Source organism: Patiria miniata, unplaced genomic scaffold, assembly GCF_015706575.1.
Source record: "Patiria miniata isolate m_02_andy unplaced genomic scaffold, ASM1570657v1 HiC_scaffold_9, whole genome shotgun sequence".
In the NCBI taxonomy this organism is placed as follows: domain Eukaryota; kingdom Metazoa; phylum Echinodermata; class Asteroidea; order Valvatida; family Asterinidae; genus Patiria; species Patiria miniata.
In genome coordinates, this window is record NW_024037076.1 from 11,148,218 (window position 1) to 11,175,889 (window position 27,672).

The 27,672-nt window shown below is 40.8% G+C and overlaps 3 protein-coding genes and 2 long non-coding RNA genes across 5 annotated transcripts; all 5 read right to left on the reverse strand.

Annotated features, from left to right (window-relative positions):
- Positions 1-6,554: 6,554 nt before the first annotated feature.
- On the reverse strand, positions 6,555-6,932 carry LOC119719887. Its single transcript, XR_005270012.1, has 2 exons — positions 6,902-6,932; positions 6,555-6,625 (listed from the first exon to the last, which is right to left on the reverse strand). It is a non-coding gene; the product is annotated as an uncharacterized LOC119719887 (long non-coding RNA).
- Positions 6,933-7,711: 779 nt separating this feature from the next.
- On the reverse strand, positions 7,712-9,319 carry LOC119720474. Its single transcript, XM_038190146.1, has one exon. The coding sequence runs from the start codon at positions 9,317-9,319 to the stop codon at positions 7,712-7,714; it is 1,608 nt and encodes a 535-aa protein (XP_038046074.1).
- A 280-nt stretch (positions 9,320-9,599) lies between these two features.
- Positions 9,600-10,037, reverse strand: LOC119720475. Its single transcript, XM_038190147.1, has one exon. It carries the CDS (start codon positions 10,035-10,037, stop codon positions 9,600-9,602), a length of 438 nt encoding a protein of 145 aa, XP_038046075.1.
- A 1,720-nt stretch (positions 10,038-11,757) lies between these two features.
- On the reverse strand, positions 11,758-12,663 carry LOC119720858. The gene has a single exon (XM_038190723.1). It carries the CDS (start codon positions 12,661-12,663, stop codon positions 11,758-11,760), a length of 906 nt encoding a protein of 301 aa, XP_038046651.1.
- A 1,898-nt stretch (positions 12,664-14,561) lies between these two features.
- LOC119721039 lies at positions 14,562-15,059 on the reverse strand. Its single transcript, XR_005270138.1, has 2 exons — positions 14,909-15,059; positions 14,562-14,632 (listed from the first exon to the last, which is right to left on the reverse strand). It is a non-coding gene; the product is annotated as an uncharacterized LOC119721039 (long non-coding RNA).
- Positions 15,060-27,672: the final 12,613 nt, after the last annotated feature.

Sequence of the window (27,672 nt, forward strand, 5' to 3'; positions counted from 1 at the left end):
ATGTACACGTACATGCACATGTACATATCGTATGTCAGTCAGCCCGCGGCGCACGTGTTGCCGAGGTTAAATTCTGTCCACAGTGACCGTTTTAGCCGATTTTCGGCTAACTTTGACAGATTTTATGTTCATGCATAGTCAGGGACATAATTATAACTGATAAAAACAAATCATAATGCGGAAAAGCCCTATGTTCTGTTGCAAACAGACATAGATTTCTAGTTTTTCTTTCTTCCTCTTCTTCCACTTCTTTTTTGCACAAAATCCCATAGACTTTGTACAAGTTTTTCTACACGACACTTTTGGCCTTAAAACAATTCCGATTTCCTTCAAACCTGGCACATACTTAGAACATCACCTGCAGATGTATGCCGAATCATAACGTCATGCTGACGTCATCACGCGATTTATTATAGAATTTTAAATATTTAATTTTTCCCATAGACTTTGTTCACAGAAATTTAAACAAATTGTCGATTTTCAAAGGGCATTTTCGACTCTTTGCCAGTAATTCATTTACACCACTTTTTGTCCAAGCAAAGACCCTAATTCAAAAAACATTGTGTAATGATGACGTCATGATGACGTCATCCGGTGTTTTTTTATAGGCAATTAAATTGTGACACTTTTTAATATTGAAAAATGCATAAGAAATCAACCGTACGCTTCCGAGGCATTCTGTTGCCGGTGTAGACGGTAATTCTGTCCCCCGTTAAAAGTGTCCGGGGTGACAGAATTACCTAGGTAAAAGTGTCCTCCCCGGCCCGTTAATTCTGTCCCCCTTCAGGTAATTCTGTCCCCCTTCAGGTTTTTTTCCCCCTAGTTTTCCAACGCAGAAGGCAAGTAATTCCCTATATTGTTTTAATGAATTCATACAAGCTATACATTTTTTACTTTTTAGTCTGCCCTTCATAAAGATGAATCAAATTAACTTTGTCTCTTTGTGAAATGTGAACAATTATGTTTCGATCGACTCGGACTCGAGTACGGTGAAATTACAGCAAGGTCGTGCACTACAGTAGCCCTATTCTACGCCGGGTGGACGCCTCATTGACATAACGCCTACTTGGATTGGTCTGCGTTCCCACCGTAGCGCGTAACGAAATTTCTCATTGGATGAATTTCCTTCGTGTAGCGGGATACACATTTTACACATGCGATAAACGCTGCCACAAATCTTGCAGCATGTTTGCGGCGATGCGCGCTCACGAACACGACTCGTATCACCGCACGCATGCACGGGGACACATTTACCAGGGGGACACTTTCAACGTTGGGCAGGGGGACATATTTACCAGGGAGGGGGACAGATCTATCTAGGTAAATGTGTCCCCCCGGACACATTTACCGGGTCAAGAGCCGGTAAATGTGTCCGGGGGGACACATTTACCAGGGGGGACAGAATTACCTGCCACACCGGTAAGTGGTAGAGTAGGGTGAGTTTTTTATTTCATTCAGTGTGCGTGCAATCACGTGACCCTTGCTTCCGGTCGAAAAAGGCCAAAAACGGAAGTGGCCTATTATTTAAAAGTGGTAATAGATATGAACTTGGTTTCAACGGTGTTAGTCTCTTGGCTGAAAGTACATTGTATTCTTCAAATCATCTACCAATGACGTCATGCAATCTTCGAGCGCCCTCTAGCGACAGGTTGAAAATTTTCATAAATGTATTTTAATTAGATGTCTGTGGCGAAGTTTGTCGGAATCGCCTAAATATTGGTGTATATGATGACCTTGACCCACTTAGGACGTGTGCGAAGTTTTAGGTGTATGACGTCATCAGACCGGAATTTATAATGAAAAGACCCTTTTTCCTTTGAAAATTTCTGAAAAATCAACCATGGCAGTTGTTATATTAGATTTTACTTTAATTGTCGATTGAAGGGTAGGTCTAAAAGATTTCAAAGCTTAGAGGCAATAAGCAAACTCGGACGTGCCCTGCGCACGCTTAAAACTTCAGGTTGACATTAAAGCAGTTACCTCTGCTTTAAAACATGCACAGGACGTCCACAATGTACATGTACATGCACGTACGTTGTACATATCGTATGTCAGTCAGCCTGCAGCGAACTTGTTGCCGAGGTCAAATCCTGTCCACAGTGACCGTTTTAGCCGATTTCCGGCTAACTTTGACGAATAATATGTTCATGCATAGTCAGGGAGTATTATTGATAAAAACAAATCATAATGCGGAGTTGGCATAGGCATAGTCCGTATCGCATAGATGTATGCCGATGAGTGACTTCATGATGACGTAATCATTTGTCATGTTACGTCATTGCAAAGTTGCATATTTCAAAGCCCTATATCTTCAGAACGGTAAGTTCGATTGGGTATTAACTTGGTACATAGGTAGACTGGGATGTGTTGTAGATGAAAATTTAAATGACGTTATCATGACGTCATCATTTGAATTTTTATGAATAATTCAATTTTTACGATTTTAACATTTATTTGCATGTAACTTTTGAGCCAAACAAGATATTTTTGAAATTCTTTTTGCAGCAGGTTACGTGTTAGCACTAAATATTCCTGTTTGGGCCAAATTTGTGTAAAACTGAGATTTTTTGAAAAATACATTAGGCAGTTTCTGATTATGTTGAAACTTAGTGGAAAGGTGCAGTATGACATCCGTACCAAAAATATGAAATGACGTCATGATGACGTCATCCTTTGATTTTTATGAATTTTTTAAAATTTAATTTTTGCTAATCTTCTTGGCAGTTTTTTGGCACTACTGAAAGTCAAATTAGATTGAAACTTTACAGATATAAAGTAACTTACAAGAAAAGGTGTCCTGTGCAAAATGTCATGAAGACGTCATCATGGGTTTGATGACGTCATCACAAATATGTTAATTTTATGCTGGAATATCCAGAGAGCCAGAAGGCTGATATGGTTCAAACTTGCATAATGGTAAAAAAAAAAACATTACCTTTGAAAATATATAAAGGCGGAAAAGCCGCTTGCATTGTCCGTTGACAATCAGCATATCTAGTTTCTTTTTCCACTTGTCCTATAGGTTTTGTACACGTATTTATTCTACAAGCCACTTCGGCAATTAATTTAAATCCGATCAACTTTAAACTTGGCATAGTTTTTAACAATCATCTGAAGATGTATGCCGAAACTTTTGGTCATCGTGACTTCATCAGGGATCACGTGACATATATTTATACAGCCTTATAACTATAGAAATATTTGACTGATTGATCTTAAATTTGGTAGTTATACAGACAGGGCAGTGTTATAGATTGTCAGATCCAGTTAACCTTCCTCTTAAAATGTTCAAAGACAATGGTAAATAAAACAATGTCCATATATTATTCTGTTCTCCGAATTAATGTATTAATTTAAAAATCACTCCTACTTACAACAATACCTCAAGCTTGAGTTAATTACTCTCACATGCACCACTTGTAAATTGTAATCAAATATATAAACAGAAAATATCACAGCTGTGTTGGACTATCACATCCAAAGTACAAATGAATACGGGATTCAATCACACTGGTCAAATATCCAACACAAAACAATATTACACTATTACGAACGGTTGAATCTACCCAAGATTCACAACCTTCTGCACACTATTAAATTAAACTTCTCCACAATTTATGAAGACAAACTCCTTAATCTTCACTGAATAACAAATTATTAAGTTCTCTGTAACTCCACTCCCCGCAGGGTCTGTATGAACGAAGTCACAAATTTAAATTGAATATTTTATCCAACTTTTGGTGACGTTTCACGTCCTCACGTTACTACAAATTCGAAATACACTAATACATTACTATCAAAAGACATTTACATAAATGCAGGCATGAAAACAACTGACTTCTTCCTGGTAGTTTTCGCCGCCCACTCCACGGTTATAGACACTGGAAATGCTGCTGCTGTAAGCTGTCTTCAACCCTCTGGCTTGACTTCAGTGCCTATGGCGTCGCCTTCGTGCGTCTAGCCTCGTCAGTTAGAGGATCAGATTAGGCCGTCTGTAAATTTATAATTTTAATAAACTCTCACAATAATTTTGAGTCACTATACAAAATACAGGCCGAATCACCAATCAAATGTTCTTCAAAGCTAATCCTAAAATGATATCAACTGTACTACTCTATACTTCGATCTCATGTTACTTAGACTTTTTTAATTCTTAAATTAACACAATTAAATCAACTTCTAATATATACATCCGGTATGCAACAATCCTCATAATATATAGCCAATCAACTTTATCTCAAACAATTCAAAATTCTAGATTCAATCCTCAATCCTGGTGAATCTCACAACAATAACTATAATGAAGGGAATACAATATCTTCTTTTCTTTTAATTAATCATGAAAACAATTAAATCTTCAACTTACGGTTGCTGGTCGATGTTGCTGACTTGTCTCCCTCACGCCAAAGTTAAAAACACATTCAAGCACAAATTTGCTTGAAAAGCACTCTGAAGATCTTAAATGTTGGCTGCACTGCGATTGTCAAAAGCCAGATTGCTTGGATGTAAAGATCTTAGAGCCTGAATTACCCTAAAGTATCAAAAATCACTGCAGCAGAGCAGAGTGATGGCGCAAATACATGTACATGTACACAGCTCAGAATCATGGAGACAACTACCTCACTTTCCCTTCAAATTCCAGCAACCTTCCACTAAATTACCGTCTCATTTCCTCACACTCATTCAAACTTAACTTCATCCCCATTCTTATTTAAACCAAAGCTCATGAATATGCACAATATCTACCTTACCAGAGTGGAGATACCAGGGATGTGTATTGTGTGCGTGTGGGTACATGGAAGATGCTCCTAGAGGTATTGTGTGTGGAATGTGTTCTTATTGTTATCTTGATCAGTCAACCACGGCTGGCTAGGTTTGGGCTCTGATCCACTCATGCATATTTATACAAGGGTTAAAAAAAACCAGAATTATTCACACTACCTATTAAATAGTCACATATACAAGAGAAGGGTGGTTTTACTGTGACAATTCACCCCCTCTTTAAAAAAAAATGCATTTTCCAGGAAAACAAAAATACATTTTCAATGGAGAACTACAAACATATTTACACAGATAAAAAAAATTAATAAAAAAAAATTAATATGTCAAGGTCACGTGACCTTCACTTCCAGTTTTCCCGGAAGTGGTAATTTTAGACCCCTATATCATATCTCATGAATTATTATTCTGATTGGGTTGAAACTTCACATTAATACAAAGCTATATCGACAGATAATTATGTTGCATTATTATTATTGTGCCCTTAATTATTGTCATGTTATGACGTCATGAATATTTAATGAGGAATTTTTTTACATTCCTATCACTATAAAACCATTTGGCCGATTGATCTCAAACCTGGTAGGTGGATAGACAGGGAAGCGTTATAGATAGAACATTGATATGTCAAGGTCATGTCACCCCTACCTCCGGTATTACCGGAAGTGTTAATTTTAGACCCTTATTAGCATATCTAATGAATTATAAATTCGATGGGGTTGACACCTAGCATTAAGCAACCTTAAAGGATAAATATGTTGCATTATTATTAATTAGCAGTATATTGTATTCACGTTATGACGTCCTGAATATTTAATGATGCATGTTTACAGTCTTATAACTGAAGAACCATTTGACTGATTAATCTCAAACATTGTAGGTATATAGACAGGGAAGTGTTATCAATGAAAATTGGTATGTCAAGGTCATGTAACCCTTACTTATGGTGTTACCAGAAGTGTTAAGTTTAGACCCTAATTATCATTAAAAATGCTTTTAAAGTCACAGATTGCTTTTGAAAGTCACAGATTTTTGAAAAAAAAAATCATTGAATTATTTTTGTACTATGCAATAGACAATCAAAAACATGTTAGAAACAGCTCTGTGGTTGTTCACTCACAACCACATAGTTCTAGTTTGTCAATTGCGTCAGTGTTATTTGATAAGTGCGTCAAAAAAACCTACATTTGTATGGAAAAATATCTACTAACCTGGTAGTGTGTGTAACTTCACTCATTTTCTTTATCTAGCAAGTGTGTCAGTCTTATGCACTTTAGTTGTCAAATGACTCACGCCTAGGTTTAGCGTAGGTTGACTCAACGTTGGTTGACTGAAATGTGTGTCAGACTTATGCACTTGCGTTGTCAAATAACTCACGCCTAGGTTTAGCGTGGACAGACAATTCAAGTGCGTCGACTATTCCCGCCTAAATTTAACGGTTATGATAGTCTCACATGAAGACGTAACAACGTTCGAACCAAAACCGTACAGACTCGGGTGCTGTGTGCAAGTGCAAGGTATAATGTCTCAATATGCATGACGTTTCCTTGAAAGGAGACGAAGGCGCTTCGTTGTGTGGTCACGTTGTCGTTCTGCCCATGCATGTTGCGTCGCATGCACCAGTCTTGTGATGCTTCTACACTACACTTTCAGACAGCAGCCCGCTGCCATCGGCCGAACAGCAAGCACTGCCTATAGCCTGCGTCTGCCATGATGCCATCATTTGGTGTAGCTGCACCCAACTACCAAAGCAAAATGAAGGCGGACACGATCTGTACTGATGTCTCTGTCATGTCTGACTTTAATGTTGACAATGAACTGTCTCCAAAGATGAACACCGTGAGATCTGACAAGCAAATAACAATGATAATCATAAGTATAGATTTTAACAATTTGAAGGTTAATGTGGTAAATTTAGTCTTCACAAGGAATTATTCAATGAGACTCACAATATCATATGACCTAAAGAAATGACAATGGACATTTACATTTCTATACTAGTAAATAACATGCATGCATAAAAGACACAATTACTTAATGACTTAATAAACCATTATTTTCTAACTTAATCCTACATTTAAGAGAGAAAAATTGATCAAATATTACTAAGTAGGATATTTACCTCGTGGGCCTGTAGTGGGTGTGCTAAATAACTTTAGGATGGTTGCAGAAAAAAGCGGATTAAATCATCCTCAGCGCAGCAAACTGCTGAGCACATTGAAGGGGAAATAAGGCCATGTGCAAGAAGCAATGCATTATGGGAAAAGTAAAAATTTCCTCAAAGTCGCTATAGTCTACAACAAAACTAAATTACAATCAAACTAAAGTATCACAATATCAAAAAGGACCTCTCACTTAATGTTTGGACTGTTTTACATGTAGTTACTTTGATCACATGACCAAACAAACATGGCTGCCTCCTTGAGAATGCACATGTACTGAACAATAACAAAGATGGCTGTGCACATAAACAACCCAGTGTGTGCAGCAAGTACCTAGGCCAGTTCACCAAACACATACAATGTCTTATCTACATGTACAATGGAATGAAACTTCCTTCAACAGTATATTGTAGTAGCATGATTCTAGGCTCTATAACAAGTAAATGCAAGTAATTAGAGGGAAAAAGCGTCAATAAAAATGGGAACTTTTGTCTGATTCTGTCACACTCCCACCAAATTACCAATGATCTACAAGTATATAACTACATGGCAAGATACTATAACTACATAAATTAGCAATTGGAAACAACAACTGTAGTATATCATGGTAATTTCTAAACTACTTTCGTCTACAAACTAACAGAACAATTTTGGTTGACATACAAAGTCCTTATATTAAACTGTCAAAGATGAAAATATGCCTTAAGCATTTACGCTAGAAGCGCCTTGAACAGGATGAGTGGATGGATATCGCCAGAAGGGTAATCCATCTACTTCGTCTCAAGCAGGAGATTTAGCTTCTGGATTGGTCGCTCAAGAATGGACGGTTTGCCTGTTCGTCTCCCTTCTTTGTCCAGATGCTTAGTGCCAACCCGTATTCTGGCTCTCCTGACAAGGCCGTCATCATTTTCTATTGTTTCGATCACAATAGCCAATGGCCATTCCATTCGAGGGGCCTCTTCATCTTTCAGCAGCACCACATCTCCCACCTTGATGTTTCGTCTTGGTGTGTGCCACTTTTGACGTGAAGTGAAAGAAGAGAGGTATTCCTTCCTCCATCTTCCCCAAAACTGTTCAGCCAGATACTGAACCCTCCTCCAGCGTTTCCTGATGTACAGGTCTTCCTTCACGAATTTTCCAGGAGGTGGTAAGGCAGCTGTACATTTCATGGTGAGAAGGTGATTAGGTGTAAGTGGTTCAGGGCTGAGTGGATCATGAAGATTGACTGTTGTGAGTGGACGACTGTTCACAATAGCCATGACTTCGTAGAGAAATGTACGCAAGGTTGCAGCGTCAACTCTACCTGAAGACTGCTGGATAATGGATGATAAAACGCTTCTGACCGTCTTGATTTGACGCTCCCACACGCCACCAACATGACTCGAGTGTGGAGCGTTCATGACAAACTGACATTGCTGCTTTGCCAAGAAAACTTGAACTCTCTCCATATCCAGTTCCTTCAATGCTTCTCGAAATTCATTCTTTGCTCCGACAAAATTGGATCCCTGGTCAGAACGCAACAGCTGTACAGGACCTCTCAAGGCAATGAAGCATCGAAGTGCATTGATGAAGCTATCTGTGGTCATGTCATCTACCATTTCAATGTGTACAGCCCGTGAGGACATGCATGTGAATATGACTCCATACTTCTTGATCTCCTTCCTGCCTTCCCTGACGGTGAATGGTCCAAAGCAGTCCATGCCACAAAATGTGAATGGTGGGGAAGGCTCTACTCTATCCTTTGGAAGGTCGGCCATCTTCTGTTCTTCCACTGGGCGCCGCAGACGACGACAAGTTGTGCATCTGTGGATGTGGGTGGCAACTACTTTAATTCCTCCGATTATCCAGTATCCACCAGCTCTTACTTCATTAAAGGTCATTCCTCTTCCTTGGTGTTGAACTTTGTTGTGGACGTACGAGATGAGCAACCTCGTTAAATGCCCATCTTTTGGCTGAATGGCTGGATGTTTGATGCTGTCTGGAACTTCTGCATTTCTCAGACGTCCACCGACTCTAAGAATGCCTTCATTGTCCAGGAATGGATTCAGGCTGCAGATTTTACTTATTGCCTTCACTCTGCTTGAGTACCTCAATGACTGGATTTCCTGTGGGAAGGCCTGCCTCTGTACTGATCTTACGATGTGCTTTTCTGCCTCTTTTTGTTCTTGCAGGGTAGAGAGGCTGTTATCTTTTTCTTTACGATTCAGTCGTCTTATGCGTGCCACAGCTCCCAATACCTTTGACCAATCTGAGAAGCGAGACAGGCGATCCTCCCAGTCAAATACCTCTGGTGTAACAGCACTTTGCAGGGACGTCACACTCTTTACTTCTGGATCACCGACGCTTAATTCACGGACTGGCTCTTCTGCAATCACCATCCCTTTGTTCCACAGGAATTCTGGGCCTCTGGACCAGTTTGAGGCCACCAATTCTTTGGCAAGGACTCCTCTTGAGGCATGATCAGCAGGGTTCACTTCCGTCGGCACATAGTGCCACTGACTGGGCTCTGAGTACTGCCTGATTTTCTGGACCGTCTTGCCTCATTACATATATATCCAAGGACGACTTGAGAGTCTGTCCAGAAGTATTCCCTGTCGATGACTAGCTCTAATTCCTCCTTTAGCATGTGGCTTATCTGTACCGACACTTCTGCAGCTGTCAACTCGAGGCGGGGATGGTGACAACTTTGATTGGAGCAACTCTGGCCTTTCCCGACACCAGTGTGCAATGCACCTTATCTTCTCCGATGAATCGCAAATATGAACACTGGCCATATCCACTTGTACTGGCATCACAGAAATGATGGAGCTCCATGGCGATGACCTTCCCAAAGTCATTTGGCTTGTAGCACCTGGGTATCTGGATTTGCTTCAGATTTACAAGGTCATCCTTCAACTTCTCCCACCGTGGGTGCAGCTTATCAGGAAGTGGATCATCCCAATCCGATCCGCTGTGGCACATTTCCTGAAGAATTCCCTTGCCAATGAGTACAAATGGGGCAAGGAACCCAAGAGGGTCATAGATGGAGGCAACCGTCGACAGGATTCCCCGACGTGTTAGTGACTGATCCTTAGCTTCGATGTGGAAGTTGAACATGTCTGCCTCTACACACCATTGAATGCCGAGAGCCCTCTCTGTGGGGAGATCATCTCGACTATGAGATCCACATCCTTCACTCCAGCGGCACGTTCATCCACTGGAATGGCCTCCATGACTTCTCTACTGGTTGAGATGAATTTATGTAGTCGTAGCCCTCCTTTGGCACATAACTCTTGGGCCTCCGCCACCAATCTCTTTGCTTCGTCTTCCGTTTCAGTACTTTGGAGACCATCATCGACGTAGAAGTTCCTCTTGACAAAGGTTGCTGCTAATGGGAACTCATTCTCATGCTGACTGGCCAAATGTTTCAAGCCATAGTTGGCACATCCCGGCGAAGAAGCTGCACCAAACAGGTGCACTTTCATGCGATACTCTGCTGGACCATTGCTTGGGGTCGCTATTTTCCCACCATAGAAACCGCAAGTAGTCACGGTCTTCTTCATTCACAAGGAATTGATGGAACATCCTCTCAATGTCACACATGACGGCTATGGGATGCTCTCTAAATCGAAGTAGAACCCCAGTCAAGTTGTTGATCAGGTCAGGTCCGGGGAGAAGATGACCATTCAGAGAAGTTCCGGCATGTCGCGCTGAACAGTCAAATACAACTCTGATCTTCCCAGGCTTCCGAGGGTGATACACGCCGTGATGTGGGATGTACCAAACCCTTCCTTCCTCTCCATGGCTCTCAACCTTCTCAGCATCACCTTTCTCTATTACATCTTCCATGAACTTTGTGTAGTCAGCATGGTACTTCTGGTTGGTGCTAAACTTCCTGTTTAGATGATTGAGACGAACTATGGCCGTCTTCTTGTTGTTTGGCAGCGTTGGCTTGCCATCTCTGAATGGAAGTGGCATGGTGTAGTGACCACTGCTGGTCTGGTGAATGCTTGTTTCCATGATGTTAAGAAACTGAATATCTTCTTGGAATACAGTTTTCTCTGCATGGCATTTCTCTGAAAAGTCGGCTTCTAATGCTCTGATTACATTTGAAGGAGGTATACATGGGGCCTCCGTCGCTGAAACTCGGTGGCAGACACTTGTGGCATTACTATTGGCGCTTGGATCATCATAACCGACGATGGTCCAACCAAGATCAGTCTTGACAGCATACGGTTCATCATCTTGTCCAACTATTGTGTCTCATGGTGCCAAAGCTTGTGGACAATTGTAACCAATGAGCATTCCAACCTCGCAGTTCTGCAGGGGCGCCATCTCATGGGTTATTCTTTCAAGGTGTGGCCATCTTCTTGCTGTGTCCGTCGTCGGGATGGTGGACTTGTTGACTGGGATGAACCCTCTCGTGTATGCCCGTGGAATTCGTATTTTGTTAGATGAATGCATACCTCTGACTATTAGGTTGGTGACTGCACTGCAATCAATCATGGAGGACGCCGAAGTCATCGTAGCAAGTTTAAGTCGTACTGACTCACAACGCGCCGCAATAGAACTGACAGTGTTGTCTAAAATGAATGTGTAGTAGCTCTGAGTGTCTAGTAGGGCATACGTCAAGACTTCCATTGAAGGAGAATCCACACACGACACCCACACTGGGACTATCATTAAAGTCCCCCATCCACTTCCCATCTGGACGCCACATGACACAACCGCAACTTCTTTGGGTTTCTCTCCCTTTGGCGACTTCTCCATGTGGTTGGAGTCATCGCTCCGCATCAGTGCATCGTCATGCAGGATTGTAGGGTGCCTTCTCTTGCACTTATCGCAAGTCAGTTTTCGTCGGCATTCCTTGGACATGTGACCTTTCTTGAGGCAGCACAAAGCACAATCTGTTTTCTTGGATGAATTTTCTTCTTTCAGTAAAAGATTTAGTGCCAAAGCCAGGGCATTTATCGATGTGGTGATCTGTCTTCCTGCAATTCTGGCATGGTTTTGATTGGAACTTGCTCTTGGTTGATGTCTGGCCTTCCTTGGGCATCTTGTTGACCTCATTTGATCCAACTGTTAGTGCTGTACCCCCGCTTCGGTTGGCTCTTCTACTGCTGCCTTGTGTCTGCTCTGTCTCTGATTGGTCTGTTGCCTTCATTGCATGCAATGATGAGATTAGATTGCATGCTACCCGGGCCTCCTTGCGTACAAACTCGACAAACTCTTCGAAACCAGGGTAGTTGAGTGTTTCATCAAGTTTCTTTGTAACTTGTCTATTCCATCGAGCTGCAGCCCAGTCTGGCAATTTGGAGAGCAGACGCCTGTTCTCCTCATAATCATCAAGTATCTTCAAAGCAGGGACATGGGGGATGGCGTCCTTGCATGCTTTAAGAAAGTCTGCAAACTGCTGCAAACTGTTGGCATCCTTTGTGCCAATCTTTTGCCACCTTGATAATTTATCACGGAAGGCCTTCTGAACTTTGAAAGGATGTCCGTAACGTTCCTCAAGTAGACGCCATGCACCTTCATAGCTCTCGTCTGATGTGCTGTAGAAGAAACCTTCCACAGCCTTCTGTGCATCTCCACCCAGGTATCGTTTAAGGTAATACACTCTTTCTGGTGTGGAGATCGCCTTTGACTCGATAAGTGTCTTGAAGCTCGCCTTCCACTCAACATAGCGGATGGGATCTCCCGTAAAAACGCTGGGTTCTGGGGGAGGCAACTTATGGATTGTCATACAATCTCAGAGACTGCGGGCTAGAGCTGCTACTTCACCGCCTTCTGATGCTTGGACTGGACTTGGTTGTTTCTTTTGAGTTTCGTGTTTCACTTCGGTTGGCCAAGGGGATGGCTCATCAGGAGAGTCACCGCTGTGACTCTTCTCTCGACTGCCTTTGCACTCCTGGTCATATACTTCAAATTGGGCACGGGCCGTCTCCAACTCCTTTTCCTTTTCCAATCGTTCTATTTCTCTCCTTTTCTTGTCATGCAGTCGTTGCATTTCTTCTTGTTGCCGTTGTAGTTCATCTAGCTCTGCTTGCTTTTGCTGTTTGACTTCCAGCACTTTGATTTCTGCCTTTCTGGCTGCTTATTCGGCAGCAGCCTTAGCCCGCCTGGCAGATGAACTTTCAGACCAGTGAGATGACACTTGGCTTGACGCTTTCGAGGAGAAATTAATGCGTTGTCATCAGTGTGCAGAAGCCGTCTCAACTCACTGAAAATGTGAGTTGTGGCTGCATCTTCTTTGGCGACGACAACCGTCAGTAGCTGTTGTGTTATAGCCGAGCATGTGTCGACCCGGCGTCGCATTTCCTGTTCAGGGGGCCCAAGTTGTCGACAAGCATCATATGCATCGATCAGCTCATCTCGTGCGATGTGTAACGATGAAGACATGTCATTCAGTGTAAAGCCTGTGCAGTAACCCTTCAACTTCTGTCTTGCATTTTTACAGCATTCCTTCCACGACTCGTAATTTTGGGCGAAGACTTTCTTTAGTTTTCCTTCTCTTTTGACTTTATCTGCTTCTTGAAGCTCCACCATCTTGGTGTCTCGTTCTGCTGCTTTTCCGGGTTTCACTCTCGGAAGGCTTGCTTAGTTTGAAGAGTTCTTCCTGCTTGCTGCTGACATCTTTCAAAATTTTCTCTCTTTCTACAGGATCATCTACTGACTCTAGAGCTGCAGAATATTCTTCTATTCCTTCTTCTAACTCCTTAGCTTGATCCTCCACTTCATTACTCGACATGTTGGGACCTTAGGAATAGTACTTGGCAGAAATAGAATTCGCAAATGACAAGAGCATGTGGCTTACATTACAAATGCCACATGATTGATGCAAAATGAACATACAACAATTTCATGAAATGACATGGCATTGGTTTTGTGTGTAACAAGCTTCAAGTGAATTGCAATGCATACAAAATAATAGCTTGTCAACACACGCATTCAACACTACACCATTGGGTGAAATTGAGCAATGAGGAGAAATCGATTAGCAAACAATGATGTCCAACAGTGAACAACAAAATGCAAATGATTTTCGCACACTATAGCAATATATCACACAGAGCAGAAATTAATGTTTACACAGCTGACTTCATGCAAGGCTGAACAAGGGTAGATTATCTAGAAACTCTGATCCAAACAATATAAAGTACACTCTTTACATTCGTTTGTTCCAGATAAAATACATTCACAACATTATTTGGTTATGAAATCGTCAATGACCAACTGTTCTTTAAAGGATTCCGCTCACAGTTCCTTGTACAGTTCGTTTAGCGTTTAGTCCTGGTGACATGGCTGACATTTCTTGTGGACAATCATGACGATGTGGATCAGCTCTCTCGTCTCCTTGACTGGTTCCGTCGCTGTCTTACCGGGTATCCGCTGATCCGGTGGTTCACGTACTGCATGCTGTTCCCGTGCTCGAATTTCGAATCTGCTGCATTCCGTCTGTGCTACTCGTCCCTCGCCTAGCCTCGTTCTGTTCGTCATGGGCTAGCTGTAAGCAAGCCGACAGCTCTCTGGATTCCGTTCCACGCTTCACTAGAGAAATCTCTACATCTAGACTAGGTGGCGTGGAGATCTCACTGCAGCTGCACCCAACTACCAAAGCAAAATGAAGGCAGACACGATCTGTACTGATGTCTCTGTCATGTCTGACTTTAATGTTGACAATGAACTGTCTCCAAAGATGAACACCGTGAGATCTGACAAGCAAATAACAATGATAATTATAAGTATAGATCCCAACAATTTGAAGGTTAATGTGGTAAATTTAGTCTTCACAAGGAATTATTCAATGAGACTCATAATATCATATGACCTAAAGAAATGACAATGGACATTTACATTACTATACTAGTAAATAGCATGCATGCATGAAAGACACAATTACTTAATGACTTAATAAACCATTATTTTCTAACTTAATCCTACATTTAAGAGAGTAAAACTGATCCAATATTACTAAGTAGGATATTTACCTCGTGGGCCAGTAGTGGGTGTGCTAAATAATCTTAGGATGGTTGCAGAAAAAAGCGGATTAAATCATCCTCAGCGCAGCAAACTGCTGAGCACATTGTTGGAGAATCAGGCCATGTGCAAGAAGCAATGCATTATGGAAAAAAGTAAAAGTTGCACAATTTTCCTCAAAGTCGCTATAGTCAACAACAAAACTAAATTACAATCAAACTAAAGTATCACAATATCAAAAAGGACCTCTCACTTAATGTTTGGACTGTTTTACATGTAGTAACTTTGATCACATGACCAAACAAACATGGCTGCCTCCTTGAGAATGCACATGTACTGAACAATAACAAAGATGGCTGTGCACATAAACAACCCAGTGTGTGCAGCAAGTACCTAGGCCAGTTCACCAAACACATACAATGTCTTATCTACATGTACAATGGAATGAAACTTCCTTCAACAGTATATTGTAGTAGCATGATTCTAGGCTCTATAACAAGTAAATGCAAGTAATTAGAGGGGAAAAGCGTCAATAAAAATGGGAACTTTTGTCAGATTCTGTTACAGTTGGAGGTAAGGGTTTATTTGTTTATCTCACTCCTTTTTAGCACTAGCTCCAATTTAAACTTGTTTTGTAATTTTGCGCCCATGTTTTGCTGCTGCTCAATTGGAAACGTTACCATACTGTAAGGAGCTGATATTTGAGATTTGAAATTATTGCATGGACGATCCCTCATCATTATCAATCTTGCATTAGTTCTCCATTTTTTCTGTGTATAAAGAAACGTCACCTCTATGTAGACCGTTGCTCAGCCGTTGGTGGCATCGCCCGAGGTATAGCCTGAACTTTTACGGTGAGTTTGAAGGGCGCCACCGCAGGGCGGAGGCGGGTCATGCTAATCTCCCGCCTCCGTCATCGGTCGGTGCTCTTCGACCGCCACTTCACAGGTAACATTTTTTGCAGTTTTCTTTTCTTTTGAATTAAATATGTCATATGTCCTTAAACCGGAAAGACCAGGGAATATTTGTGATATTGCAGATGGGGCGAACTGTTGCATTTTCCCTGCCATTGGGGAGTTTTCATTTTACGAACTTTGGCCAAGATGGCGACCCAGTAGTCTTGCTATATAGACCTCTCGGTGATAAAAAGTGCCGTAACTTTCCTAGTTATTATTTTTGTCAGGAATCTAAAGCTGACATGATAGTCTTGCATTTATTCTTTGATGGGCCTGTATTGTGGTGATATGTCAGACCGGAACATTGGAGTCTTTTAAAGCAAATTCCGAGGTTTTTATGATAATTCATCGCTCGGTTTTGCTCGGTAAAAAGCGCCCTCTTCCGAGATTTTTTGTAATTCATTGCTCGGTCGTGTTTACTAAATAGCGCCCCCATTATTAAGTGAAGTCGCTAACCATGAGTTGGATGTACTTTATGCATGTAATTATGCCTGAAGAGATGAAGTGTAGCACTGAGACACCCTTATTTGTGATGAATATGAGACTCAAGTATATTTGTGCCTTTCTTATTTTTGCCTTAGAGAATTTTGTACTTTCTGAATTTGCATTGTGTGACCAAATTGTCCTTTGTGCTAATTACAAAAATGTACAAAATATATTGATTTTGTTCTGTCAGTAATGTGTTTTTATCTGCCCCTTTCTGGTGTGCTATGAATATGACACTAGTAACACATGTATTTTCTCGCTCGACATGCACTTTATTGAACTCCCCTCGTACTAGAGAAATTATGTAGGTTAACATGGGTGACTTTGAAGAAAAAACTGTTTCTTTTAGCTCCAACTATTTTCCAATTCATCGCTGGGTTTTCGTCATAACCTGTCCATTGCTCCCTTTAATTAGATGTATTGTTTTCCGGTGCCAGCATTAGATCACCTTACATTGTACTTATGATCCCTTTATTTTTATTCCTTCCTTTCTCATGATGCTAATCTCCCGCCTCCGTCATCGGTCGGTGCTCTTCGACCGCCACTTCACAGAGAATAAAATACTCAGTCAAGCCGAACCCAAGAGTGTCGTGGGCCAGTTTTCCTTTGTGCATGCAATCCCCATGCCATTTGGGAGCTGTGACCTCTGACCCCCCCCCCCCCCCCCACCACCACCACCACAGTACGTAGGTTTGTTTTGATCTCATGATGAAGTATGACGTTGGTCGTTGTAATGACCTTTACTGATTCAGTTGGCTACTCATGTAACTCGTGCTTTAGAGTTCAATCCAAAGTGCACTATTATTATGTTCGAAGCAGCTGGTGATTTGCAATCTACTCTTTGGGTGTTCGTAATACTTGAATGTGTTGTGGAGAGTGGTCCAACAATTTTGCACCATGTATAATCAATGTGATTCCCCAAACTTGAAATTGTTTATCATAAATTATACTAAGGAACCAATTATAATTGTTTTCCCTGCAGATTTTAAGATTGCTTCATGGTGCAACATTGATTTGCTTTTGTTCTTCGTAGGAGAATCCAGAAGTCTCTGAAGGCCTATTATTGACCAGAAGGTAGGGTTTTTTTTTTTTTTTTTTTTTTTTTTTTTTTTTTGCTTACCCTCAAATAGGCCCTAAGAGCTGATGTAAGACTGATGAATAAATTCATGACAGTTTCAAAAACTGAGAATGCACCCCATAAAACTGTACTTTGAAAAAAATTGTCCCCACCTTCCTTTTTCTCATTGACAGCAAAATTTCTGTTTTCAAATGCACCAGGAATTTGATATTGTGTTTATGATTGTGACGGTGACAAATATAGTCGTTTGATTTATGTTGACAGAATTCTGTTTTTCCTTTCCATTTCTTTTATAGAATGAGCCTACTGTGCAGCCAAATGTCCTGTACTTAGGGGAAGAGAAGGACCTTCTTTCAAATGAGGAGTACTACATGTTTCATGCAGAACAACAGGACCGCTTCCAAGTAATGGGGACAAATGATGCACTGTTGTTGGCTAGCTACTTCATTTATGACATGTCATATCCAAATGTATCAGACACACTCTTACTTTCTTGCAGTTGGCAAGGATACATCTTAAGTCTGTTATGCATTTGAAAGGCCGAATAAATGGACACACTAGAAGTGTGTCAAGCTTGGCTGATGTAAAATGACCTTGACTCATTTGTGTGTCATTCTGGTGTCAGGTTTACACGTTTTCTTTAAGTTTTTTTTTAATTTAATGCTAATTACTCATCTGTGTGTCATTTTTAAATTACTCACCAAGTGCGTCCCAAATATTTTGATTCGCTGGATGAGTAAATTTCCAGCGAGTATCTCTGCAGATTACTCATTTGGTGTGGCGTTCTGAAGTCAAATCGTTGTACTAGTCACTATGGGTGTTCCAACATAATACCTATTTGGTGCATCATTAGACGCGAGTAATTTTAAGAGTTTTAATGAGTATAGCATACAAATATTGAGTGGCTTAGCGTGGAATGGTAGGAATATTATAGCAAGGTAAAATCTGGACTTTTCCATTTCACGAGGCGAAGCCGAGTGAACTGGAAAAGTCCAGATTTTACCGAGCGATAAGATTTCTCCCATTTCACAATTTAAAGCCACTCAATATGTGTTTTATATAACTGACATATAGATCCTTGTCATTTGATATATTTGAATTTTTTTTTTTTCAATACAAAACTGGAGGAAAACGTGATTCTCTCTTCCAAACCACCCTTTCACGAAAATGTTTGAACCCAACGCTGTAGCGCTGGCTCTTGGAACAATACGCGCTACACGTAACGCTGAACGCGCACACCAGCATGCATTTGCACACAAATTATCCTAACTGTTGAATAGTATTTCCCATTCCCCATGGGTGGATAGTACTTTTTGAGCCGCGGCATGAATGGGAGCAATAACGAATGCCACGTGATGTGAGTTCCACCAATCAAATGACAAGGATCTGTATGTCGGTTATATAACAATTAATAACGCATTGGTTAAGTGTGTCATCTGTGAGTCAACTTTACTCAGAATTCATGCGTCTCTTTACTCAGAATATTTGTTGTGTGTATCAGCGTTGATTTACAAACCAACGTGAATAATTACAAGTCACGCAGATTTTTTTTTCATGCACTGACGGACCGAAAAGGCTAACAGTTAATTCACAGAGTTGTTTTTATTTTTAATATTACCCAAGAGGTTGTCTTCGACACCTTGCTATAGGAATTTACATCAAAAACATGTACCCTTGGTAGATTTGCTTACCTGAAGAAGGTACAGAAGAAGCCACTAAAGAAAATCCAGAGCCGCTGTAATAATTGTCAGAGATAAATCGAAGCCACATGTCACTGCCAGTGGATAGAAGATCGGGAGGCGTTCTGTACCCATGCCACTTAAAAAACTGAGTGTTGGCTGCAATGCTACCATCTCCTGCATGGAGAACATCACCACCGTAGTACATGTAAGTAGAGATTGAAAAGCTGGAGAATTTAATGCGAATCTTCCAACCCACTTCGGTTTGGACGATCCAAGTGATATTGAGGTTGCTGGGGTAGTTGTCTGGATATGACGTCGAGCTAATGTGTGCTGTCTCATTGGCCGGAATAAACAGCAAACGGTCTTTATCTGAAAAGAAAGCCGAAACAAAAACTGACTTTCTCTCCTTTGTAGAGAACATCATGAATAAATCTGATTTATTATTATTTTTTTATGAAACGCATATCTGGGCCTTAACAGCAAGAAACATTATTGACTAAAAGAGACTACTGACGGCTTGTCGCCCAGCGATTTACCTGCCTACTGAAGCTGGTTTGTTTTCTGATAGTGGGTATGTGGGCAGGAAGAGAGTTCCATACCCGGGTCGTAGGTGGTAAAAAGAACCTTTGATGAGCAAGTTTGAACTTGTTTACTCAACTGTCAGGTCTGGTAATCGGACAGACTGCCAAAGGTATGGATCTAGAGTATACCTGTGTAGTATCAGCTGTCACAGGAGTACTGGAACCTCCTGATAATTTTTTTTCTCTTAGAAAAAAGAAGGTGATTCACCAAAACAACGTTTATAATTTTATCATTACCGCAGTCCAGCTCATCAGTGCCATCTAGACAGTCTGAGATGGTATCACACTGCAAGGCGTTGCTAAGGCAGACCGAATGCTCGCAGTCCACGTCACCCAAGGAACAGGTCAGAGCTTCTGAAAGTCAAAGCGAAGAAAATCAAGAAGAAGAATTTGTAATTCTTCACATATATCGTCCCCATTTTCCGCTACAGCCTTATGGCCTGAGACTGAACACTCAGAGTGTACTACACCTCATAAATATTCATGGACAAATTGGAGCACGTCATTTGCCGATTCAGCCGCGCGTCTGGGAAGTAAAAATGATAGCACCAAAAAGTTCCCTCTGGAACCCGCCTCGAAGACATGTAGGCCTAGTCTGTGGCATGTAATCTTTACGGAACCAGTATGTTGTTGTGGGCCTTGTAACTACTACAATAAAAACACGTTAAAGAATGTTGGCACCAGACGATTTCATTGACTGACGAAGAACTTGAATATCTAGTGCTGAATAAAGATGCCAAATCTACGACGGCCGTTATCGACAAGGCAGTATAAAGCTACTAAAAAGGCAGTGAGGCTACTTAATATTGATGAGGTATAGTAAAACACAAAAACAGCATGGTATATTTCTGGAAAATGGAAGGAATAACTGGTCCATCGGTGTAGCTCAGCTTGACTACCTCTCTCCGATGCGCGTCGGGAGGTAGTCAAGCTGACCTACACCTCGGGACCAGTAGTTCCCACTACTTCCCTCAAACCATGCTGTATTCGTGTAAACTAATAACTGATGATTTCCAAGTGAAATATGGAAAATGAATGTATGCATTATGGTATCATCATAACCATGCGGGAAACAAACAAGTTTTCACACAAAAAATACTAAAGTTTTACACTGGAAAGGATTTCAATACTTATTTTCAAGTAATCCACGCAAAAAGATGTTTTTTTCTTTTCTTACAAGTCATGTGTTTTCAATACAAAATTCGTGCATGTGGGCCATTCTATGAATTTGGAGTCCAATGTGTAATTTGCCATTCAAGTGTCAAGTTCATGTTGACTAGATTTATTTTTAATCGTTGAGGATGATTTTGTTTCTTCACTTAACCAGTTTTGGAGGAACAGTACCGCTACATTCAAGAGCGCACCTGGAATTACAAGATTATAGATGCCAGATGCAACAGAAACGGGAAAATGTGGACACCAGAGAATTTCAGAGAATGATCCACACATAAAAATTATATGCCTACCTGATAACGGAACGCTCGTAGCCTGTATGCCGAAGTTGTATGAGTCAAACGACTTTCCGCGCTCAAAGGTTATCCACAACTCATTCCCGTCTGACAGCAGGTCTGGGGGCATATGTTCATAGCTAGACCTTCTCCATTCAAAAAAGACATTTGTGTTGTTGGTACTATCGTCACCATCACCGACTCGCAATACGAAGGATCCATCCCAATAGAAATAACCGGTGGGATAAGTGATGAGAATTTTCCGGTCTTCCAGAGTCTGAATGAGCCACACGGAGTTAATGTGAACGGATGAAATTTGTATGGTGGCTCTTTCATTGGCACTGAGGAATATTTCATGAGTACCTGTCAGAACAAAAAATGAGGAATATAAATAGGTGAACAATTTCCGAATGGCTTTGTATAAATTGAACATTGTTGCAGCTGACGTATGATCCCCTAGTCCGATTAACGTGAATGCCCATCCATACCTCGTGTAAAATAGGGAAAGTGAAGTTGGTGTCACAAATCGTGCAATGAAAATTCAAGGTAGTTGAATTACAGTCAACTTTTGCCATTTGTAGTTTCTGTCACAAATTTCCTTTACGTTTGCGCTCCCATTACAAATAGACCATTCTTCACCAAGTAATTAGGTCTAAGTATAGGTGTACTCCTGTCTGAGCAACTACCGGCGAATTAGGTTTGTGACGTTAGAAAAAAAAACTTTTAAAGTGGCTCAAATACTGGACTTCCTCCGTATTGTGACGCACACAGTGGAGACAGCAACATGTGAAAACAAGTTGGTTTAAGGAATCGAAATCGGGACTGTTTTTTTTTCACTTGATTTTTACTACGGAAGATAGTAACCTTTTAATAACCAGCACCAATTTAATTCTGTTCCTGATGCATGTCTAGTTATCCCTGTGAATTTTCAGTTCAGACACAATTTACAGAGGTTCGTCCAAATATGATTGCAGTATTTTTCTCGGCGTCATTTACATTAATCTGTTGATTTGTCCTGGTCATTAGTATATATCTCCCAGAATACAGAGTACAAATCAAGTGAAACTTGAAAAACGGTCTCGAATTTGATTTCCGCAGAACTTTTCCCTCACATGTTACTGTCACCACTGTATAGCTCGATAAGGAAAAGGCTCGGTTTTTAGCCACACTGATGAGGCTTCTAGTTAACCAGTTTATACCAATCCTGCTAATTGATGAATTCCATTAAAATATTGATGGGTTTTACCACAGCCTAGTTCATCGCGTCCATCAAAACAGTCCGGTACATCATCACACTGCCAGGAAGTGGCGATACACACAGAATGGCCACAGTCAATCTGGTTAGGGGAACATGTCAAATTGTCTAGGACAAATGGGTTAAATGAAAGGATACAATTTAGTGACAGAATTGTCGTGTACACATTTCAAAATGCTGGGCTCATATGAAACTTTGCAAAATGCCCCCACCGTCTGGTTTTACTGCACTTAAGAGGACTCTTATCGTTGCCTTCAAACGTGCTGCTTTTAGCTCTCTCCTCCCCCCCCCCCCTCTCTCTCTCTCTCTCTCTATCTCAAGTTTTAATCTCCTTTGGGCAGTCTATTATTGGATGAATGCCCACCACCGACAGAAAACAATTCACTTGACCAAATCACGTTAGATCTGGCTGAATTGTGGGACTGTGCACATAATTGTGGGCACACAGGCCATCATATACACTCGGTTCACATACCAACCAACCCCCCCCCCTCCCCTTGTACCTAGGCTTTAAAAAGGAAAATTCAACCCATGCACCTTTGTGTCCCATTGAACCTTAATTTTGGTGCCTTTAATTTTTGCTAATGTAAATTGCTATATGTATGAGCATAAACAGATGTTATTTCAGAAACCTCCATGTTTCCAGCTTCTCCTTCACAAAAGGTTACCAGGATTTTAGATATTTTGCTGTTGTAAAATTAATGGTGTTTTTTTTGGTGATTCGGTATTAGTACACGGCAATTGGCCAATGAGCAAATGTTTTGGTTCACATTTTATCAGAAAACGTCTAGAACAGATTCTTCCTGAAATAACATCACAGCAACAGCGCCCTCAGTTGTCCGGAAAAGCAAGGACAATATTAAATGTTTAAGAAGTGCACTTTTGCATACCAACAAGTTGAACAAAATGTGTTCCTACGAAAAAGCATTTCATTTGCACAACTCTATTTTTTTCCAACGAGCAATACCATGCAAAGATCTGCCTGAAAAAGGTCAGATCATACATCTTTATTGATTTGTTTTACAAAAAAGAGTGCATTATGGTTTACCAGAGGCAGGTACGCTGCGTGCTGTAAGCAGAAACCCTGGATATTGGTAACTTTCGTCAGCAGTGAACCGAAGCCACATGGTATTTCCAGCTGACAGCAGATCGGGCGGGTTTCTGTACCACCCACTCCAACTCCACTGGAAGAACACATTGTGGGCGCTACTGTTGCCATCACCGGCCTGGAAGACGTCATACCAATACTCGGTATAAAACAAGGTAAAGGAAATGCGGATCTTGCGAGCTTCTTCGGTTTGGATGATCCAAGTTATCTGGATGTCGTTGACGTAATGGTCCGGGTATCTAGTCGAGGCAAGCTCAGCTGTTTCCGATGCTCGAATGTAAACGAGACGGTCCTCGTCTGTGTATCAAAATTCAAAAATATGAGTAGTAGCTCGCTTATAAGATCTTGGGTGCACATTTGTTTGAGCGCAATTTTCGCTTTTCTCCTTTTGGCAGACAAGAAAAAGTCAAAATATTGCACAGAAAAATCTCTTTTTTCCCCAATTATTTATAGCAAACCTCTTCTTTTGTAAACAATATACAAAACCTACAGGACAACAAAACAGTTAATCCAAAAGTAATGCATTTTAGCCAGTAAAACTTCTTAACTTAAATATTGTCAGAGTGTTTACAGTGTGAGCTCAATTATGAAAGCCACCACTATAAGTCAGCCCAACTAGGAGAAAGTTTGTTTCACCTCAATGTTTTAAATCACCTTTGACTGAAGGATGCAGGTAAGCTATTCATAGAAAACCGATAAATCAATCTTTTAGATGTCAGTACAATGACAACGTCCAAATAATATTTGTATGCATAGTCTGTTATCCAGCGTGGGTGTCGCCAGGATATTTTTCTAGAGGAGGGCAAAGCAGATTTGTTTCCCCAAAATCCCTTCATTTTCCCGCATGCATTTCCCCGATTGATCATGTTTTTGATGGTGGGCAGGGACATTTGCCCCCCCCCTCCCTCCACCCATTAAATAAACCATTTGACTTTGCGCCTCTTTTTTTTTGTATTTTTCCCTGTCCCCCTTTTTTTTGCTTGTCGGGGGGGGGGGGAGGGGCAGCGCCCCTTGTCCCCCCGCGACGCCCATGTTATCAAGTAATTTCGGATTTTGTTCATTCACCCTGTACATTATAAAGTCACATTTGGATAACGAAATATTTAATCTTTATGCTATTGCTTGTTGTGCGATTTTGGTGCACAAAGTTTAAATTGGTTACCGTTGTAAATTTGCTGTAAAAGGTGAATTTATTTTGTTTCACTAAGTCAATGAGAAAAATGTACGCACACAATGTTTGCAATGAGTATTTTTGGGTTCACAATTTGAACAGAAAACCCCTAAACCGAAGAGTATGTGCCGGAAATGACGTCACATCAGTAGCGTTCTCGGTACAAAAGAAACGTATGGAACATTTTAAAGAGCAAAAAGTTGAACAAGAAGTGATTTCAAAACAGTTTTCATATCACAGGAATGATAAATTTGCACAAACTATTGTTTAAGTGGAAAATTGATGTCATGAACTCTTTACGTTAACATTATCTGACTCTTGATTACCGCAATTTAGTTCATCCGTTCCTACAAAGCAGTCATTTACACGGTCACACTGCAGGGTGCCACGGATGCAGTAATGTCCACAGTCAATTTCAGTACGAGAACAGGTCAACATTTCTGAAAAACAGAGCGAGAAAGAAAACCTGAAAACGTGGGAAGGTCAATGACAGGGGCAGCTGCATTCATAAAACTATTTTGAAAAGCACAGCCGGGTTTTCACAGAAGCATATTATTTTTTTTTTTTTACAGTTTTAGAACACCAATAAAGTTGCCAGACATTTTTTTCTTCACAGGTGGAAGTTGCCTAACATAATAATTTGGCTTTATGACTTTTGAAAAAGTAGTAAACCTGCAAATACAATACAAAAAATCATTAATAAATCATTTCAAGTATTTCTGTATTGCAAATTTATAGTTTGAGTTTGTGCGATTAGGTTACAATTAGAAATGGACTCTTGTCAAAAAGAGTGCACAGACCAAACGGGGATAAAAAAAAAAAAGATGCATCATACAATATGAATAATGTTGCTTGGAAAACTTGTGTTAACAAATTGAATTTTCCTCCGAATTGTTGTTTCCACAGACATGTTTTTAGCACAATTTCGCTATAACAATGATTATCAATTATATGCTTTTTATTTTAAAGGGGCATTGCGTCCTGAAATCCACGAAATGTTCATGTTTTGGATTGTTTAATTATCCTTTTTCCAACATTTGGTTGAAAGGAAACCATCCTAACCGTTCCCGAAAAAGGACGAAAAACCGCTTGTTTACATCGGAGTACAAATACGTTCTTTCTGTCGTTTCAGTCAACACGTTGTGTATGTCACTTCAAATTACACACAGCACCAATGCACAAATGTGGTTTCTTGCAAGTCCGCAAAAGGCGGTCACTTCATAGCTGGAATCACAACTAGCATAAGCAGCCCGACTTTTTGGGGTCGCCTAAGTGGACCCCGAAAGACGTTCTCGCACGCATAACACAAGAATACAACAAAAACGCCCGGGGTTTTTTTTAAGGATAGTTGTGTGGGTGGTTATATCCTACTTTTAAATGTTCTTTCCGATTATCAGCATTTCTTTCAAAGCGCGTTTTGTAGCCCAATTGCGCTCATTCCAGGACGTAGTGTCCCTTTAAACACTTTTTGTAACCACTTTTTTTTTCATCTTAATGACGTTTAAATGTGTCCAAATTATAATTTATATGCTTTGTAACATGCTCAACATGCCACAATCATCCGCAAATCTAAAAACATTGTTCGGCTCTAACGTGGGGTAATAGTTAGTACAAGTGTTTAGAAATGCATTTAAGCCCCGGAACACAATTAAACTTCAACATCAATGTACTCCACACAAAGAGGAGTAGCGTGATCAACAGAAAGTGTCTGTTACATTGCATACCTGTCGAGGGAACACTGGCAGCCCCCAGCACAAACCCATTGCTAGTGTACCGGTGATCGGTAATGAATCGCAGCCACATCTCATTCCCATTGGACAGCGGGTTGGGCGGGAGCGTAAACCCATTCTCCTCGAAGAACTGGTTCTCAGTGACGTTCGTACCGTCGCCAATCTGGAGGAAGTCGCCGTCATACCGCGTTTCGACCCTGAATTCGAAGAAGGTGATGGCAATCTTGTAATTCTCCTCAGTGCTGATGATCCACGTCTTGTCGGCATTGTTTGGATAGGCGAACGGGAAGTTGGGTGAAATAATTCGGGTTGATGCATTTCCTGCGATGGTTACATTTTGGATTTCTGCAAATAGAAGTAAAATACAGCGAGTTATACACATGCCTTTGCAGTAAGAAAGCAATTTTCACGTGATGCAGTTTCATTTGTTGTGTGATGAAAATGGCAAATGAGCCGATAGATTTCACAAATTAACTGCCCGACTAAAAAAGGATGCATGTAGTACACAAAAAGAATAACAACACGTTTCACCTCGCATTGCCATATTGTTGAAAAGACGTTGAAAACTCAATTGATTTTCATTTACGTACATAATTATAGGTCATTATTAGGGAAGGGTGGCTAAAAACGTGGTCGAGCTGATATTTCATATGATTCATAGCTGACCACTGAACATGAGGTCTGACCAATGATCGAACAAGTTGAGTTACGGCGGAAGGAGGGAAATTGGAGAAAACCTCGTGGCGCAGGAGAGAATCAACGACACCACTACTCACATTTGGTCCCAGCCGTAATCGAACCAGGAGCACATTAGTGAGAGGCAAGCATTTTACCGCTAGCCACCCGTGCCGAATACAATATAGGCCTAGTAGAGAACCAAAACGTCCGTACAAGTCAAATTACTGGTGACCTATCAAAAAATGGTGACTTTTTGATCCAGGGGTCTACGATTGTGTTAGGCAGGTCGTTTTCACAAGTACAATATAACCTGCTCGGCATTCATTGTAGATGATAACACCATAAAGTGTGCTAGTTTGACTCCGTTTGAACTTTAATATCGAGAATATCACTAACATGAGCTTGAAATTCCACACACTGATATGTAAAGATAAAAGTTAAGCTGCTATTTCCACAAATAGTGAAAATCGAAATGATAAAAAAAAATTTGTTTTAATATATTAACAAGCTGCTCTGACCTCGAGACTGTCGGGCCACTTGTTTAGCGCCCTCTGATGTTATTGATTTGTATACGTACCCAACGTTTTTGCAATCCATGTGAT